The following is a 20714-nucleotide window of genomic DNA, read 5'->3' on the forward strand; positions in this document are numbered from 1 at the left end:
TATATAAGGCATAAAAAGAGTTGCTGCCCTAAGGGCTTGCAATCTACGTTAGACAAACAACTCAGAAATAAAATACACCATTAGAAGAAGTTGTTAAATTGTAGGCCATCTAAGGTTCCTTGGTATTTATATTTGAGCTTACACTAAATATGCCATGGGCCATGTGGGGCCAAGTTAGCTTTTTGTTCATTCTAAATTATTCAGTGGTGCACTGATAAATTGCTAATTAAAAACACTAACCTTTAGGGCATAGACAAAATGGAGTATGATCCTTTAGTCCTCACTGTTCAGTCTAATATAAACATAGATGAACTTCCTAACCTGCCCTCTCCCCCTCCTCCCATTTTTTCTGAAAGCATGCCAAAGGGCCTTCAGCTGCAAGGAGTCTATTTCATTAAACAGCTTAGGAAGGAAAGTGAAAGTCTGATAACAAAGTGATTTATTGGTGTCCTTTAGGAGGCCCAGAGCTACAAAAGATCCAGAAAAGAAAGAATCCAATGCTGATACATAATTTCATAGAAGATGACTTAAATACCTATTATGAGATTTTTCAACAATTTTAGTTGGATTATAGATGCATTCATTTTAATTTTTTTATAATTCTGCCTTCCAATTTTATCATAATGTTTCCCCATTGGTATAATTTTCCTTTATAAAATTTTAAAAATATATTTTTTCCTCAAGGCTTTTTTCTACATTCATTATTTTGTTTTCATCTTCACAATAATCTAAAAGGTAGCAGCTTATAAAATTAATTTCATTGCTAAGAAAATTAAGCTACATGCCTACAGTCACACTATGGCAGGAAACAGAAGTAAAAACCTGATTCATTCATTCAATAAACACATCTTCCCCATGTGGATAGAGCCCTTTGACAGATATGGCAGAGTTTTAGATTTTAAATAATACCAATCCATGTCCTCATCATGTTTACAGTCTAATTAAGACCTTGAAACACTTAGATAATTAAAATACACATTATCTAAGGTTATTCGAAAGCAGCAAAAAAGGGGGGGGGGATCTTTCAGCCAAGTATAAGCCTGACCTTATTAAGAGACCTTAATATCTCCTCAAATTCTAAAATGAGAAGTGATAATTATTCATATAGTGAGTAGTTGCAAAGAGAACCAAAGGGATCAGAGTAGAAAATAACTAATAGAACCCATTGAGAATTAGTTGTAAAATAAGTACACCTCTTTTCAGTATTGCTTCATATTTCTGTCTGGAGCAAAAGGTCTATGTTCATCTGACAAGGTTTCTTCTTTGGGGTACAAGTCTTTTGCATTTCTCTTTTTAGCAAAGACAAATAGGTATTGCAGTAGATATAGCAATGGGCCTGGAATCAGGAAGAATTCAAATCCAGCCTCATCCATCCTGGACAAGTCACTTAATGTCTGCCTGCCTCAGTTTCCTTATTTGTAAAATAGGATTAATAATACAACTACCTCTAGAGCTCTTGTGAGGATCAAACAAGATTCTTCAAAAAAAAATTTTTTTTTTCCTTTCTTTCTCAGCTAAGTGTCTGGTAGGGTCTCCAGAAATTGAACACAAAATCAAATCAAGACTTTGGAATAAATGAATTCCACCTTTTGTATATCCTTAGGCATAAAAGCATGGTACTTCAGAGCTCAGAAATCACCTTGTCCAACCACCAGTTTTATAGTTGATTGAAATGAAGCCCAGGATGGTGAGGTGCCTTCCCTGAAGCTACACAGGTAGTAAGTGGCAAACCTTAAACCAGAACTTCTTTCTCCTGTCTGCCAATCCCAAAGCTCATTTCATCATGCTTTCCTGTTTTTAATGGAAGATAAAGCTGAAAAGATTCCTCATTCAAAAGTCATATTCAAAACCTGACTTGGAATAAGTTTTGACAGCAATCTTTTCTCCCTGTGCCTATATCTTAAGAAAAATACATAATAAATGATTTGCTATTCTTTTATACTGTTCTGCATATAGTGGTGTATAATAGAAAGAAAACCTGAGCCTGAGTCCCAGATTGATTGTAAGCAAGTTGCTTAGGCAACAGAATGGATTCTCAGTCAACAACCAGAAAACCCAAACCAGATCTTAGACTTAAATCAAAATAATTTTCAATCAATTTTAAACACAACAAAGGCTGTAATAGTAAAACTCAATATGCAATGGATTTGGTTACATAAAGGGGCAAAAAAAAAAAATTAGCCCCGATGTACACCACAACACATCTCTTTCACTCTACCACAGTCCCAGAAAGCAGATGTAAACCTAGAGTCCTACACCTTAAGGTTGAGAACAATATTCCAACATTATTTGCCCAGAGTAAGTTCCTGGTTATGCCATTTGCCAAGAAAGCAACATGCAGAAGAGACCTAGATTAGACTGAACCAAATGATACTGCCTAATTACAAAAAGAAAACAGTGGCAATAATCATATAATGTACATTACATTATATCCAAATATAACAACATATCACAATCCTTTTCAGAATAATATGAGCTGTATCTAATTGGATCTTCAACTACCCCCATGAGATAGGAATGGAAAGCATCATCCCTATGTTATAAATTGGAAAAATGAGGCATAGCAAAATTAAGTGACTTGGATCACAGCTTCAATATCAAGAGGAACTTGAGCTGGTTAGTTCAATCCTTCAATTTACAAAAGAAGAATTTAAGGTCCAAGAATGTTATTGATTTAGTATCAATCTAAGAATTAGGTGGCAGAGGTGGTACTATCCCTTTATTCATTTAGGGAGCTGCTGATCTGAAGAACTTCACTTGTGGTACCAGCCTCAAAGAGTACACTAATTAAAAATATCAATGGCCTTATTCCTAGAAGTTGCCAATTGTAGACACATAGTATCAAATGACCAGGGAAGGAAGGGAGAAAGAGAAGGAATGAGAGGAGAGGGGAGGAGAGAGGGGGAAAAGGAGAAGGGGAAGAGAAAGTAATACAGGAGAGACAGACAGATAGACATAGAGACAGTCAGAGTTCAATCTGGAAATTTGGGCCCTTTTCAATACCTAGCTCATTGGCTCACATAAGAATTCACAATAAAACTTTTGATGAATAATTAATTACCTACCTAACCAGTTGCTCACCCTTGGGCACAATCACTTTACCACCTCAATGGGGAAAAGGGAAAGCAATGTCTAATTTTCTTCTAAGGAAGATCCACAGGAGACTGTGAACAACTATGGAGACATCCTTTTTATCCAGTCCAATTACATTTTCCTGTTTTTTTTTTTCCCTTCCTAAAGTTTCCTTTCTCTTTTTTCTCTTTTTAGGTGTTTTAGCTTTTCATTTTTGCCCTCCTGTCCACAATTTAATTTTGCTATTTTATCAGTATTAATTAAGAGAGGATTTTATTTTAGGTACAGACTGAAGTAGATGGCTGTGAGGTCATTTTAGAGTCCTCTCCTAGGGATCCTCAACTATTGGCCTTACTCTCATATTTCTCAGTCATCTTGGTATCTAGCAGTCTAATCCTATTCAGTTCTAATGAAAAGAGTACGTCACTCCTGGTAGTGTATACACCACTGTTTTCATAATTGTATATGAGGGAAGGAATTATTTATCTTCATATTATAGGCAATTAGAAGTGACTTGTCCAAGGTCATACCATCAAGGACAAAAGAAAAGCCAGAATCCAGGTCTTCCTGACAATGAGAGTAAAACTATGTATGAGTCATGATTTGGCCATATCGGTACTATTTATTCAGCTCAAAGGCAATCTATAAATCTATTTCTTCTCTGTCTCTGTTGTCCCCTTCCCTCCCTCCCCCTATTCATTTTGTCTCAATATTTCCCCCTCTCTCTGCCTACAAATTAAGCTATAAATGATACGCATCTGCTGATGTTTTATTGTCTCTGTTCTTAATTGAAGAATCATTAAATTTAAAAATTCAAAGATCCAAAAATCTCAAATAGTTCAATTATGAGCCATACACTGGCAGGGACTAGATTCAGAGAAAAATGAAATCAGTCCCTACCTTCAAATAACTCCTTGTTCTACTTCAGAGGGCAACAATATGTATACAAATAAATAACATACAAACTATATTCAAAGTTGGGTGGGTGGAGTGATAAGCATTTACTAAGTGCCTATTCAGAGTTTTATGATGAAAAGAACAAATGAGTTTGTAGGGACAGAAATCAAGAAAAGCTTCATTCTATAAAAGAGATGGAGAGGGAGAGAGAGAAGGGAGAGGAGGAAAGGAAAGAGACATATAGACCTAATTAAGCTGCTTTTTGTAACTAGAATGTACAGGTTTGAGGAGTGAAATGCTTTACAAAGCTTAAATTGCTATATAAATATGGGTCCTTTTTGTTCTTGTTTCGTGTTTTGTTTTATTTTTCTTTCCCATTTATTCTACTTCCTTTAAAGTTCTTAATTCTCCCTCTCCCTCTAAGAGATCTCTTTTCAGTTCTAAAAATCTATCCCAACATATGATCATCTATCTTCTGCTTAGGCAGTGAAGAAGTGTCCGTTACTAGATAGCTTCTAATGTTGGAAATTTCTATTTATTTAATTTACAATCTGTTTGCTTGTAACCCGGTTCTAGCACTGCACTCCAGAGCAACAGTAGATAAGTTAACAGCCGTCTGGAATGAAGACAGCCATCCCATGTATTCTGAGCCCCTCATTTTCAAGTTAAGCATCCTCATTGTTTTCAATAATTCCTCACAATCTATGGTTTTCTGCATAAATCTGATCATGTCCATAAATATTGATGGCTTAATGTTTTGAAGCCAATCTTTAAATTGTTACTTCCAGTGGCAGATTCTCATCATCAGTTTTAAATTAAAAATTGTGGGGTTGGCCCTATATGGAGTCTAAAGTTTTAAATAAATAGCCAAGGGCAAAGGACTGGAAGTCAAGAGACTGGATTCTATTCTGTTTCCAGATTAATCACTTACCAGCTAAGTGATTCTGGGCCAATCACTTAAACTCTTTGAGCTTCAATTTCATTATCTAGAGGATCAAAAATATGATCCCTCCTAATTCTACAATACCATGAAATCTACACATTCTCCTCGAACCTTGCACCATGTTGTCAGATCCTTCTTAAAACATGGTGCCCAGACTGAACACAGTACCCCAAATTTGCTAGTACTTTGGGGCACACTGCTATTTTCACGGCTTAGAGAAGTCTCTGAAAGCTATTGATTTTTTTCTCTTCTATTACCCACCTACTTTCTACCAGCTTTGCTTTCACCCTACCTCTATTCATATCATGATGACCTAACAACCTCAAAACGACCCAAAATGGATCAAGTAAGTCTCCAAAGAATGAATTTTGGTTGAAATACCATTTAGAAAACTCAACTCTTACAAATCCTTTGTCCTGATTTTTTTGTGTGTGAAAGAAGGCTAATGTGATGGCAATCTAACTACAATCCCCATAAAATCAATACTGCCAAACTCTCTAAAAGCTGCACAGATTTAAACAAGAACAAAACAAAAAGTTAAGGCTGGAAAACAGTTGTACTAGTTTATAGATGTCATTTGTCATTCCAAAGGAAGAAGTTACTAATTTACTTTTCCTATGAGATACTCCCTGGTGTCTAAAGTGAGCAATGGATCAGTTACTTGCTGTGTGATCTTGGGCAAGTTATTCCAGCTGTGAATCTCAGTTACTTACCTGTAACATAGGACTAATTTACTATGTTTACACTATCTATTTTAGAAAGTTGTGGTGAAAAAACCATTTCATCTTCAAGCATTATGGTAGTGTGGTTTATTACCAAAAGCATGTCACCCACATGGATGTTCAACATATAGATCTCATCTATCAATCAGTCACTAAATATTAATTAAGCACCTACTATACTAGGCCTGGGATCAAGAAGATATAGCTTTCTGAATTTACATCAGGTCCCATTCACTAGCTGTGTGAACCTAGGCAAGTCATTTAACTCTATTTGCCTCACCTATAAATGTGCTGGAGAAGGAAATGGCAAACCACTCCATTATCTTTGTCAAGAAAATCCTAAATAGAGTCACAAAGAAATGGACACAGTTGAAAAAGCAACTTTAAAAAAATGTATCACATTCTGTTCTAAGCACTGGGGATGCCAAAAAAGGCACAAAGAAAGATCTTCTTCTCAAAGGAGCTCATAATCCAGGGGAATATATATATCAACACATATCTTTAAACCAATAATATGATTGAACAGGTTGGGTTCAGAACTAAAAGGACAAGGAAGACTGGATTACATTCAGGAAAATCTGTTGTTGGTCAGTAATTTTCAGGCAATCTAAGTCTTTGTGATCCATTTGAGATTTTCTTGGTAAAGCTACTTGAGAGGCTTGCCATTTCCTTCTTCAGGTCATTTTACAGATGAGGAAATTGGGGCCAACAGGGTTAAGTGACTTGTTCAGGATCACCCATCTGTAAATACCTGAGATCACATTAGAACTAGGGAAGATGAGTTTTCCTGACTGTACTTAACTGACAAAACTGGAGAGCTCCTTTAATAACATCAAACTTCTTTAATGACATCAAACTTCTCACAGAAACAAACAAAAACAACAGCCATGTTTTTAATACTAATATTCATTCTATAGACACTGTTACATAACTTCAAGTCATGGAACACTACAGTTTTCCAAGAACAAAAAATTACTGTCACTCAAGAAACAATGGTAAGCAGGTTGTAGTAAACAAATTAAAAAAAAAACTTTCTAGAAGAATTAAAAGGAAGGATGAAATCAAGGAGATCTGTGATAAAAAGAAGAGTTAGTCATGAAGGAAGATCAAGGAATAATTCACAGTCTATTTGATCCACTTTGCTCTTGCTATAAAAAGGAATGGTAAAAGAATGTTATAGTACATTGGATGGGCCCTCTTTGGCAAATGCACGGAGAAAATGAACAAGTGGGGCACAGAATAGTCAGGGATAGATGGCTTCAATCTGTATTGTTGAAAGGAATGCTCACATCAATGAAATCAAAGAGCCATTTGAATATCTGATTATGTTTGAAGTGATTATATCTAAGTCTACTAGACCCATACAAATAGCATTTAACATTATATGAGGGATTTAAAATTTGGCCTTATTTTTTCAGTATTTTTTAAGGTTAAGAAATCATGATATCATTGTAAGGGAAGACTATATTTAAAAATGAAAATTATATAAATATAAAGATTTATATTAAAAAATTTAAGAGGGTGGGGTGGTTAAGACCAAATCCTCTGTGTGACATAGTTTTTTAAAAACAAAGTCACAAGAAATAGTACCAAGACAATAAAATAAACTAGGCTAATCTTTGCTTAATAGGAATATCAAGACAGCTTATAAAATAGTTACCTTTAAACTTAGACTAAAGATAAGCAGTTAGGGTGGGGCAGAAGAAGGCCAAGTAGCTCATTTAACTTTTGAAAAGCTTTGTGCAAAATGATTTAAAATAAATTTTGCAAACACTTTAGGAATTTTCTATTTAAAGGAACTTTGCAATAAATTCTTAGAATAAGAATGAAGATGAAAATTCTAAGATGAAAATTAATGCTATGATCATCTGTTTTGTAGGTTCTGGCTTTTATCTATTAAGTTTCTCATTCTCATTTTTGTCCATTTGAAATACTAATGATATTGATAATAGTCACTGAGATACTCATTAGCTAGAAAGTTTAACAAAATTTATCTTGACTATTATGGTAGTTCCTAGAATAGGATGCCATTTAAATATCCTAGACAGTCATCACCAAAAGCATAGTTTCTCTCCAATCAATCAATAAACATTAATTAAGCACAGACTATGTGCTAGGCACTATACTAAGCACCTGATATGAAAGAAAATCTTCAAGATTATAGAACATGAGCTTTTCTAGAGAGAGTAAGTTCTAAGGAGTTTCAGTTTCAAAAACTGGAAACCTTCATTTCACTAACATTCACTATTAAATATTACTTAACACCATTAAAATTATCCCAAAGATAACCTGATGTCAAATCTGAAGCCAAATCAGACTCAACTCCCTCTTATGCCAAGAATCTTGAGGATTCCTTCAGTATTTAGATAGATAGATAGATAGATAGATAGATAGATAGATAGATAGATAGATAGATAGATAGATATAGATATAGATATAAACCCTGCTTTATAACTGCACATTTAATACCATTAATGAATTAACCATTTCTTGGGGTATCAATCAAAGAACCAAGAACCTAACCAAGAAAATCTTAAGACATAGAGATCAGCACAAAAGTACATCAGTCAGCTCTCTGTCAAAAATTAACAATAACAACAACAATAACAGCTAATATTTAGCTAAGTGCTTACTATGAGACAGGTACTTTGCTAAGTACTTTTCAAATATCTCATTTGATTTCTACAACCCTTTTAGGTAGGTGCTGTTATTATCCCCATTTTATAGATGAGGAAATTAAAGCAGAGCTGAAGGAGCTTACCCAGAATCATACACAGCCAATCAATATCTGAAGCCAAATCTGAATTCAAGTCTTTCTGATTCTAGCTCAATATACTATCTCTTATGCCATTTAGCATTTTATAAGCCTGAAAGTACTACATAAATCTAATTATACTAGCCACAATGCAAGATTTTCTTTTTATTTTGTGTTAACTAGTATATTTTAGTAGATATTAGCAAGTAGACAATCTATGGTCCAAGTAGCTAATTGGTTATTAAGAAACTCTAAATCATAGCCTTGATTTGATTGTTTTAAAACTATTTAATGGTTCCTTATTGCCACTAACAGTAATTGTACAGATGGTTTTAGTTTTCCAAATTGGTTTAAGTAGTAATAGGAATATGATTTGGAGAGATATACTTGACATCTTTCTCTAAGCCAGAATTCTCCAAGGAGCTCAGTTTTGGGCAATTCCTAATAAGTCACTGTGAAACAGAGATAGTCTGATATGCTAGATTTTATTTCAAATTGCATAGGAGACTTCCAGGAAGCTTAATAGCACTTTCAACTAAAGCTAGATCACTAGAAGTCAAGGATTAAGAATCAGGGAAGAAAGTAAGGAAGCAAAAGAAACAAGGTGAAGGGTTAGACAAGAAGCATCAATGTCTTAAAATTTTCTATTGGATCATTTTAAATGGTGTTTATAAAAAACTGAGCACCAGGGATTGGTTCTTTTAAGCGTTCCAATACTTTAGGAAACTGAATATTGGAAGAACGGGAAGAAGTGAGGAAGGGAGGAAAAAAGGAAAAGAGTGGGAAAGGGAAGAAGGAAGGAAGGGAATGAGGGAGGGTGAGGGGAAGGAAGGGAGAAAAGAAGTGAGAAAGGAGGGAAGAAGGGAGAGAACAAGCATTTATTAAGCCCCTATTATGTACCAGAAACTGTGCTAAGAATTTTACATTATGTCATATGATCCATATGACAATTCTGTAAAGTGAGTGTTATTATTATCCTCATTTTATAGTTGAGGAAATTGAGGCAAATATGGTTAAATGCCTTGCCTAGAGTCACACAGTTAATAAGTCTCTGAGATGAAATCTAAATTTAGTCTTCCTGACTCTAAGCCCAGCACTCTACCAGGCCACAGCTAAATCCAGAATCATACACATGGGTAGGTTCCACAAGTTGAGTCAAAACAGAAAAGGCATTAGGGGTTAAATTATGTGCTTCAAAAAGTTCCTTGGATTCACTTCTCTTTAAAAGGGAGCTACCTATATCACATGTAGTCAGACTTGTAGGCAGTGAGAAATGAAGACTATCTAATTATGGTCTTCCCTACTGTCCTGCACGTGGCAGCCAGATTCTGAGAGCAGAAAACAGGTCAAAATCAGAATCCCCTTCAATTGAAAGTCAGGTGAAGGCACTAGCAAATGCCAAGTTATAGGAATATGAGGGAAAATCTTGTGAAATATTTAGATGCTATAATGATAAGTCTATGCAACATCATTTTAATCAGTGAAACATCCTACAGTGACTACTTTGAAAATGACAACATGCATTTGGATACAAATTCAGGTACATTTTTTAAAGTATTATTTCTAGTAAAATCTTCTTGTTAAATGATTTCAGTTCTATCTGACTCTTCCTGGCTCCTTTGGGGTTTTTTTCTTGACAAAGATACTGAAATGGTTTGCTATTTCCTTCTCCAGCTCAGTTTTCAAATGAGGAAACTGAGACAAAAAGACCAGATTTGAACTCTAAAAAAGGAGTCAGGGCTAATCTCTATCCATTGCACCACCTAGGTATCCCAGTGTCATTTTATATGAAATCATCTTTATCTATCTGTATATACCCAGGTACAGACACACACACACACACACACACACACACAATGATAGTTGAAACCGCTAAGACAGAATTTCATTTCTGTAAAAATTTAATATCTTATTTATCATACAGATAAACCCAAGTTGTCAAGAGGGAATATACACCTCAAAAAGATAAAAGTTTTAAAAAATGTAAAGGAAGCTGGGAGGGAAAAGCAATTTGTCCGACTTTTATATGTCAATATCACCTAATGCTCATTTATTTAATAAATCCTTAGGCTGTAGAAAGAGGAAGTCGGAACAAAAAGTCTGAGTATGATTTTCTCCTCTCCCTTCATTTAGATGAGTCATGACACTGAACAGAGGGGAGTGAAAGAGTGAGTATTAAGTGAAAAGTACTTAGTACAAGCCCAGAAGGCCCTCAAAAATTACCTTCACTTTCACCAATGGTCATTTGACTGACTTGGAGATCAGCTGAGTGATGAAGATTTAAAAAAAAAAAAAAAACCTGCCTCTTCCTTCCATGTGGAAGTAACTTCCACAAGATCCCATTGTATAAGTCTTCTGTGCTGATTCTTCCACTCCAATCTTATTCTCATGTCTTCTCATGGCATGGAGGTGACTACATTCGTTGAACCTATCCTAGAGAAGCACAAGCCCAAACAAGATGGACCAAGCTGGAAAGCTGTAAGTCCAGTGAGAGATTGTAGAGATATCACTCTCTAAGGGGTCAGCTCTGCTGAAATTTTATAAGGGTTATTTATTACAGGTTCAACAGCCTCCTGACCAGTGCTTCCAACACAGTAACTAGGGAAAAAAGAGATTGTAATATGCTTCTGTGAGAGTGCAAACCTTGGAGTTAGGAAAGACTCATCTTCATGATTTCAAATCTGACCTCAGGCATTTGCTATCTGGGTAACCTTGGGCAAGTCACCTAACACCATTTGCCTCAATTTCCTCATTTATAAAATGAGCTAGAGAGGGATAGAAACCACTCCAGTATCTTTGCAAAAAAAAAAAAAAGGACTAATGACTGAACAATAACAAACATACTTAGGGGAGGAAGGACTCATTATGGCAAAAATTACAGATCCCTGGATACTGAAGAATAATAGATAAGGGAAACTATAACTATAGTATTGCCTATACAAGCATTCCGCAGAAAGCAGTGGTAGAGAGCATTCCAGTTAAGTCAGAAATCACACATATGAGAAATAGTGAATATTCAAGAAGGACTGAGACATTTATATTAGTTTTTACAGCTATATAAGCCAATGCTATTTTCATTTATTTATTTTTGCTGAGGCAATTGGGATTAAGTGACTTGCCCAGGATTACCCCAGCTAGGAAGTGTCTAAGCCCAGATTTGAATTCAGGTCCTCCTGACTTCAGGGCCAGTGCTCTACCTACTGTGCCATCTAGCTGCCCCCAAGCCAATATTATTTTGCTGCTATTCCAAAGTGTTCAGCCTTCAGGTATAGTTATAAAAAAAGAATAACAGTACTTAATTATCTTTTAACAGGGGGACTCTATTTTCCACATATTCAGACAAACACCAGAAGAAACACATGGATTTTCTATTGGGCACCTTTTTTAGAAAAAAAATGTTACTGGACATGGGGAAACACCTTAAAGCCCTCAAGTATTTATATCTGAAGACCATTCACTATCAAGAAGGAATTCAGAAAGAACAATTTTGCAAATAAGGGTTATCATTTTATCTAAATAAAAGAAAGGGAGACCAATAAAGCTGATATATCCAAGATAGCAGATAATCCCCCAAATAACCTATATTTACCTTTGCAAACCACATGGATCCTTTCTAATTATAACCTCAGAAGAATATAATTTAAACTAATTTGCATTACCTAAGTACAACTTTTGGACAGTATAGAAGTAATGCCAGACAACAATAGAAAGCTGTACCAGGATCTCAAATGTACAAAGTGGATAACTGAAAGACAACTATGTAATTTAGCAGCTTATATTTATTTTTTTATTATGGATAAATATTTCTACTTAACTATAATCAGCCATTTAATGTCTCACTCTCCCCAAATAAAAATTAAGTTGCCAATTTTCCATTTCAGAAATTCTCTATAACAACAAAATTACAAATTCAAAATATGTATGTACATATTATGAGGCAGTATAGAAGATAGAAAGCCAGCCTCAGAACTAGGAATACCTAGGTTCAAATTTCACTTCTGACATATAGATACTATAATCAAGTCATTCAACTTCTCATTGAATGATTTATACAACTTTCTTAGTCTTTTAGTTAAAGAGAAGGCAATTAACTGACCCACATTGTTAGACTTAAGGAATGAAATCACAGATCTCATTCCTATTCCCTTCCCAATCATTTATTTTACACACACACACACACACACACACACACACACACACACACACACACTCTACACTGACCACAAAGCAAATGAAAATTGAAAAAAAAACAAAACAAAACAAAACTACACAGGGTTTTTTCTCCTGGTATTTGTTTTTACTTGTTTAAGCTTACTTAGAAGTGATTTTCTAGCATTGCTCTTGAGGCCAATGGAATCAATACATTTAGGGCTTTAAAAGTAAAACACTCTACCACTTGGATTACATGCGGAAGGCATCCTGGGCCTTATCATTCTGTTTAAGATTCTGTGCAAGAATTGCTTGAGTTTTTATAATGGCAAAAGCTTCCTCAGAAAATCATTAAATATCTTTTTATGACATGCCTGATCACTCACTCCACTGAAAGCTTTAACAAACAAGAGAAGAATCTGCTAGTGTCTATGGCCCACTGTTAGCATCTTTCAAAGGACAGCAATAATAATTTACGAGCCAGTGAATAAATTTTAAGAGAAGTATTATAATTCATTGACTTGTAGCTAAAAAGTGTAAGCTTGATTATTCTCACTGGGGATAGCCCACAGAGTCAAATGAAAGGCAGTTTTAACAATATTAAACTGGATCAAGAGAAGGACAATTTAGAGAACTGAATTTAAGCCTCAAAAAGCAAAAAGTACTTTACTAGGAAATTCACAGCCTTAAACTTAATCCCTAGGGGCTCCACCTGGATGCCATTTCTAATTTGCTGCCCATCCAAAGAAAATGATGCAGTCTTAGTTGGGCAAGTATTTTCTGTCACTTTTCTTGTGGTAGTGATTAGCCATATAAAGATCCAGAAGAAGGAACTGAGGGAGGTAGGAAAAGCCATAACACCATTTTCTTATTTTCATATTTCTAACTCTACTAAATATAATCATGTTATGAGAATGTCGAGGTATATATCCTATTGGGGAGGTTAAATTATATGCAACTGGACAATTATCTTCGAGATTACATTTTCATAATGCGCTTAAAAAGCATTTTTTCAGGGTTTTGAAAAGAAGCTCTTTCCTTTACAAAAGTCCATATTTTCCAGAGCTAATGTTTGCTGAGCTTTGCATAAACACTTTGCTGGTCCTGAATGCTTTTCAGTAGTACTGCTAACACATTTCTTTTCCTAAAATGTGTAATACTGAAAGGCCCTGGGTTTTTTTTTTCCATTCCTATATTCATTCAGTAATACTTAACACCTTTGACTCCTGGCCTTCTCCCCAACTTATTCAACATTTTCAACCATGACAGCAAACAAGTTTGAGCAGACAAATTGCACAGTAAATACTTGGGTCAGTTCACTTTGCCCCCTGCTTCAAATAGTTTCCAGGAATACATAGTTATAAAAGCACAAATGGACTCTAGTTTCAAATTCAAAAAAAGGCTTATTTCACAATATCTTACGTGTTACTTATAATGACAAATACAGTATTATGTATCTCTAGAGAGCCATCAACTTGACCTTCTACTTTACAACCTATGCAGCTTGCATGTAACCATGCTAAGTAGAAGGATGAACAGATTTAGAGAGGGCAATAAACATGAAAAACTTTCTAAATATTAGAAATTCCATTTAGAATTTCCCCTTAAAAGTTTCCTGGACTTTTATATATGGAAAGTCATCGTTTCTGTCCTAAGAAAAATACTCAAATTGCAATTTGACCTTGAGCTGCAAAACAGTCTTTTAAAGTTCAGATCTCCTGCAGTTAATGAAATAAGATATTAGTAGTATATTAACAAAAAGAAAATGTGTAAAGGGTCTTTAAGGAAACTAGTTGCTGAAAGAATGGTTCCTAGAAGGGATAATGAGGGACTGTTGATATTTTACTCATTTCTATTCAGACCTCAGGCTTCAAATATGTCATCACTCAACCAACAAGAATTTATTTAGCATCTACTATACATTCATTCATTTATTCATCAAGCTTTTATTAGGTTATACTATGTGAAAAGCCCTATGCTAAGTAAGCACAAAGAGAGATACAACATTTGGGAAAAATGTCATTCTTGTCCTCACAGAGCCTAGTCTAATTGGGGGATAATACACACAAACACACACCCCTCACAACTTTAGTGATTAAGTGCTCTGGAAAATTGTGAATCAAAGCAAGTTCTTCAGAAGTTACTCATTAGCAAGAGTTAGAAGGGCAGCATTTGAATTGAACTTTAAAGAATGCCCTAAAGAATACATTGGGCAAAGGTATCTTATCCCTCTATAGTAAAGAACTATATTCCACCTTCAAGCAAGTTTGCATAATTTATATTTTCAAGTTAGAATATTTTCTGCAATCACCATAATTAAATGGTGTTTTCTATGCATCAGCATGAAACAATGCTCATTGCTAGGTACCATACAAATCAAATTAATATGATTCTATTTTACTAGATGGGCTAGAAGCAAACTGACATTTGCTTTTTCTTTTCACTTACAAAACTCAACCTAGCAGTTTTCCAACCTGTCTTGCATGAGACTGACTCACCTTGACCTCACCCTAAAAATATCCAGCAGTTTATATTCCTCCTCCCTGTTCTGAAACACTTCTCCATTAAAAAAGCAATTTTTTTCCAAGTTTAAGAAATCAAGCTTTTGATCATCTTTATTTTTTTAAGGAGAAGCATCCATGAATTGCACAGAGGCAATGATTGAATGCATGGTAATGACTGAAAACTACTTCAAAAATCAAAGAGATTAGAGATGGCAGATGTGCCTCTTGTTTTAAATAAATAAATAAAGAACAAGAATAAAGGATAGGACACAATAGAGATGAAAGGTGGGAAGAGATAAGAATAGGGAAGAAGGAAAAAGGGCTAGCCCATACAGGTAATAGTCCCAGATATAATATCAAATAGGAATCTTAGTTCCAAGCATTTGTCTTTGATAAGGAATGCCTAAACCTCCAAATAAAATTTTTAAATGCTTCTCATAGCAATCAAGAACATTTTCCAAATTCTCAAGATATATTCTCAAGAAACTGATATCAGTAAGGAGGCTTCTTAGGGCATTCTTTAAAGTTCAATTCAAATCTTCTAATACATCTCACTTAGAAAACTGCCTTTGCAATTTTGTGACATCTATCAGATAATTGTTTCTATCATGCATAATACATTAAAGTTTGCATCAAGATCCATTGTTCACCACATTAGATAATTCCATATTATAAGCTAAAAATAAAATTGAACATTGGTTATTTTAACAAATCACTGAAATGATCAACAACTGACATTTTTATGTAACATTTAAGACTTTCAAAGCAATTTTCTAACAACTCTGAGCAACAAGTATTACAAGTGCTTCTTAGTTATACCCCTTTTTTGCAGATAAAGATGCTGAGCCACTCAGTCACACAACTGAGTCAGGATTTTACCACACACACACTTTCCTGACACAAAATAAAAAGTTCTCTCCACCAACATCCCACTGCCCCTCAACAAACCACTTTCACAAAAACTATACAAAATGTATTGAATGAAAGCACTAGATAAGATTATTCTGCACATTACATAACTCACGGAGAAATAGAGAGAATCCAACTAGGCAAGGGAAGATGGTAAGATAAAGGAATCCAGGCAAGGTCATATGTTTACAAAAAGTACAGGTACTTAATTCACCAAAATGAATAATTTTTTCTAGGGGCTATGTTAGCCATTAGGACTCTTAAGCACAGAAATTTCAAAGCCACAGCCACCAGTATTTATATAAAATGGTATTATTTGCAAAAGTTAATGCAAAAACTACTTAAAAATAATTAAATGGGAAAATATTAACAGAATATAGGTAAGGATGGGGAGGAGTCTCTCTATTAAATCTAATTATCACAAACTCTTAAATCAGGAAGAATACTTTTGAATGTCTTAATGCATGTTTTTCTTGTCTTTTTTTTTTCCCTGATGATCATTGTTTTATTGAATCCTTTAAAAACCAATGAAAAAAGTGTACTGGAACCTTAGTGATTCAGACTATGTAGTAACTCAGACAGTATATTTTGATTTTTATTGAAAATAAGATTTAAAATAATTTCTTCCTGTATATATTTCCTGGGTCTTATATCTAAATAAAGCCCTCTACCTAAAATCCAAATTTTTTCAAGTCAAGATCTCAAAAAATTAAAAAATTCTTTCAATAAGGCTGTACCTTGTAGAACCACAAATTTTTTGCTTTAACCTAAATATTTTAAAGTTTATAATAGAATAAACCTATGATTGATCCAGACTTTTATATTAAATGGCTCCTATGGTCCTATCACAGTTCTAGATACCCAGAATACAGACAAAAAAAAAAATAATGAATGGAGGATTTATTAATTGATTACTAGACTCAAAGCATTGTACTGGGAATACAAAAATCTAATATAGTCCCCTGATCTCAAAAATTCTGGTGGGGGAGACAATACATATATATATTTCACAAGAATGAAACTGTTCCTGGTCTAATGAACTAATGTTTGGGCCAGTCTGGAAAGACAACATGCACATTTATAGATGCATAAAAAATACATATTACAAAAAAAACAAGATTATTGGGGAGAGGAAGCAGGCATTATCAACTAGAGGATCAGGAAAAACTTCATGTGGATTTGATCTCATCTTTGAAGGAAAGAAGTGGGAGTGTAGTGAGGTGAAGGGTAGATAGTACAGTGAGGATAGAAGAAATGGATTGTCTTGTATGAGGTTAAGAGAGGCAATTTGGTTGGAGGGTAAAGGAGAGTAAGATATAATATAGCTTAACATAGGTTGGGATCTTAGTAGTACAGGGAGTAAGAAAAGTTTCAGTTGAGTGATTAGGTTAGAGGCCAAATTAGCAAAAGGTTGAGACTTGGGTGAAAGAATAAGAAAAAGAAGGCTAGCAGTGCAGATGATTTTTTTTCTAGGAGTTTTGCTGAGAAAGGGAGGATAATTTGAAAATAATTGAAAAGTGTACAACAGTTGTTTTTATTTTTTAAGGATGAGAATTTGAGATGTTTCTACAAATGAGGAAAGGAATCAGTAGATAAAGAGGGATGAGATAGATTTCTGGGTTTTATAGGTTTTATACAGGCTGTCCTGCAATACCTACTTACATTATGTAATAATATAACTCATTTTGCTGCAACAAATTGTATCTTAGTTTTTGATATTTACTGCACTTATTTGATAAGAGATGTTTAACTTAACTTAGAAGTTATATTTCTTTAAACTAAGGGGAAAAAAAACAACCCTAACACTATAAGTCAGTCTCTAGGGTCACACGGGCCCTTCACAGTTATTCCCAATGCAAGAGATTTCACTGCATCAGCAAAAGAATTGGGACGCTCCAGCTTTTGAATGCCATTTAACTCCACCCCCTGTAAGGGTAAACCTGGCAGTCAGTGGCTTTTTCAAACCTGGGAGTGGGGCCAGAGATTTAACTAGCTGGCTCCCACAGTCGCCAACAAGTAACTTGGTCCCTTCTCTTAAACCAGCTGGTGTCCAGGCGACCCTCCAGTGTGTAGGCTGGGCAAACGCAGGAGGCTCGAACCACGCCCCACCTGCCTAACCCCTTAAAACTAAAAATAATCTTCATTCATCCTAGCCCTTTTTCTCCTCTTCAGGAAGGAGAGGATATTAAAGTCCTTTTTCTCCCCACCCACGTGGGAGCCAGTTTCATCGGGAAATGAGAAAGATTACTGTACGGATATCTCCTTTCCCACGATAGCAGCGAAGTTCCATTGATTTTTTTTCCCCCTCCCCTTAACGATTTAATAAAAAATAAAAAGATTGTAATACTGATGCAGACGATTCAGAGAAGTTTCTTTTCCTACAGTTCCCAGCCCATTTGCCTGTGGCTGCTTAATGTACTGTGTAAGTACCAACACTCAAATCTTAGGGACAGGAACACACATACACACACACACACACACACGCTCGGACACATACACACACACGCGGACACATACACACACACACACACTCACTCTCTCAAATCTAGAAGAGGCTGCGGAAGTAAGGGGACGGTCAACATTTCCAACTAAGAAAGAAAACGAATAGGGAAGAGAAAAGGCTAGTACTGTAGCTGGGACTAAATAATAATAATAATAATAATAATAATAAACAATAATAATAATCTAAGTAACTCAAGAAAAGGAACCTGCCTTTACCGTTTGGTCGTCAGAGCAAAGTCTGGAATGTGTAAGTAAGCCTGGGCAGTTGAAGCTTTTCAGTGAGTAATAGATGAAGAGGTTGGTAGCGGATCCCTAACTTTGACAACGGCAACCGCATAGAAAATGTGGGTGGTGTTTCTGCTCTTGATATGCACCTGTTAGGACCTTCCCCATACTTAGTTCTAACCCGCAGGATGGGGCGAAACTGATTTGCTGGAACGTAGATTCCTTTTTGTAGATTACCATTGACAGAGCACAATATTCCCTCATAACCCTCCCCATAATCAATATAACCAACCGCACACTTCCGCAAGAAAATTACAATAAGAAAAAAACCCTCTCATCTCCTGACTCTCCCACGCCCCGACCAATTTTTCAAATGGACTTCCTTTCTTCTCATAATCTTATAATATCCGGCTTTATATCCCCATTTCCTCTCCCTTTCTGCCACGTTCCCCGTGGCCACTTTTCTGCATCTCCCTTACTCCTTCCGAATTCCTGAAGATTAATTTATAAGAAGAGAGATTTCTCTGATCGCAGTGGGGACCCGGCCGAATCGGCTCTGGGCTGGTCAGGGAGCCCCAAGCTGCAGTGCACCAGGGGTGGGTCTTGATAGGGGGAGGGGGCGGCAAACCCACGAGCCCAAAACTGGGGAGGGTGACGGCCAATGACAGAAGGAGTTTCTTCTTAGTAAGAAAACAAAACCAAGTGAGACCGCTTTAAACTACAAAGGGTAGAACAGGAGAGGTCCAGTGAATGGATGGAAAAACAAGAGGCAGAAACCGGGAGCTGGAGTGAAGGGAAGCTACCAGAGTCTGAGAGAGGCCTGAGAAGGAAGCAGAAGGACTGGGAAAGTATCACAAAGCTCTGCACCGACTGGGCCGAGATGGGATGAGAACAGAAAGGAACTTCGGAATTAGCTGGCAAAAAGCTGGTAGTATCGGGAGGGACTGGAAAGACGGGACAGGTGTGGCGCTTCCCAAAAGGCAACGACCAAACTTTCTCCCCAGCCGCGAAGTTAGGGGCAGTGGAGTGGAGACTGCGAGCCAGTTTCTTCCATACCCACCATCCCACTCCCAAGGTAGGGGGCGGAGAAATCCCGACTGCACACACCTCTCCAGTCCCGGGATTCGGTAATGCGTTCTAGATGTGCACTTTCACCCTCAGCCTCGTTTTCTCTGATTCTCCTCCCCGGTACACACATCCCCCTCCAGGACAGCCGGGCTACCTGGGGCGATCAAACTCACCTGGCTGTAGAGCTCGCTGACCGACATGACCCAGCCACGCGCAGCAGACAAGCCCGGAGGAGCGTCTGGAAGCTCAGCCCTAGTTTTCAGCGATCCGGCCCCCTCTCTCCAGGGCAATCCCCGGCTCCCGCTGCTGCTTGCTGTCCCGAGTGGCTCTCACACCAGCCGCTGCCCGTCTGGCGCCATCTTCCTGCGCTTAAAAAGAGTTTTTCCTTCTTTCTTTCTTTCTTTCTTTCTTTTTTTTTTTTTTTAAATCACCCTCCCACTTTCCTCTCCTTGTTCTCCCGAGGTGCCGTTTCCCTGGCTCTTTTTTCCTCCGGAGCGACCTTTACTCGGACTGCAGCCAGGCTGGAGTTAGGGCTAAGGTTGGGAGGAGCAGCAGCAGAGGAGGAGGAGGGGAAGGAGGAGGGAGAGATGGAGGAGGAGGAGGAGGAGGCGGTAGCTAAGCTCCGCCGCTCCCCACTCAGGTATGGGGAGGAGGTGCCGGCAAGAGAGCGTCAGAGCCAGGCGCTCCGTGCGTCCCCTGCGCCTTCCGCACGCTGCAGGTGCCCGGGGCTCAGTCTGGGGGAGGGACTGCTCCTCCCACCCCGCAGCCGGTCTGAGAACGCGCTGGCCACTACACCGGGATTCTCCGTGCTGCTCTGAGTCCGGCGGGGCGGGGGTGGAAAGCACGCGTGGAGCCAATCCCGGGCCGCCCCCTGCTGGTCCTGGGGGCAAATACCGGTCGAACCTGAAAAAAGACAGGTGCATCGTGTGGGTAAACACAGACACACTAGAGCTAAGCGTACGAGAGAG

General features: G+C 36.9%; 1 protein-coding gene across 2 annotated transcripts in view; it reads right to left on the reverse strand.

Moving 5' to 3' along the window:
- MYO5B (myosin VB) overlaps positions 1–20494 on the reverse strand; it is a 500991-nt gene extending 480497 nt beyond the window's left edge. The window contains exon 1 of one of the 2 annotated variants that reach the window (XM_074279362.1): positions 19920–20494. In XM_074279362.1, coding sequence (XP_074135463.1) covers positions 19920–19946 — 27 coding nt within the window. In that variant the 5' untranslated portion in view covers positions 19947–20494. The remainder of the gene's footprint in view (positions 1–19919) is intronic. The other variant, XM_074279363.1, reaches the window with a different exon arrangement.
- Between the last annotated feature and the right edge of the window lie 220 nt (positions 20495–20714).

This window comes from Sminthopsis crassicaudata, chromosome 1 (assembly GCF_048593235.1).
Source record: "Sminthopsis crassicaudata isolate SCR6 chromosome 1, ASM4859323v1, whole genome shotgun sequence".
Lineage (NCBI taxonomy): Eukaryota > Metazoa > Chordata > Mammalia > Dasyuromorphia > Dasyuridae > Sminthopsis > Sminthopsis crassicaudata.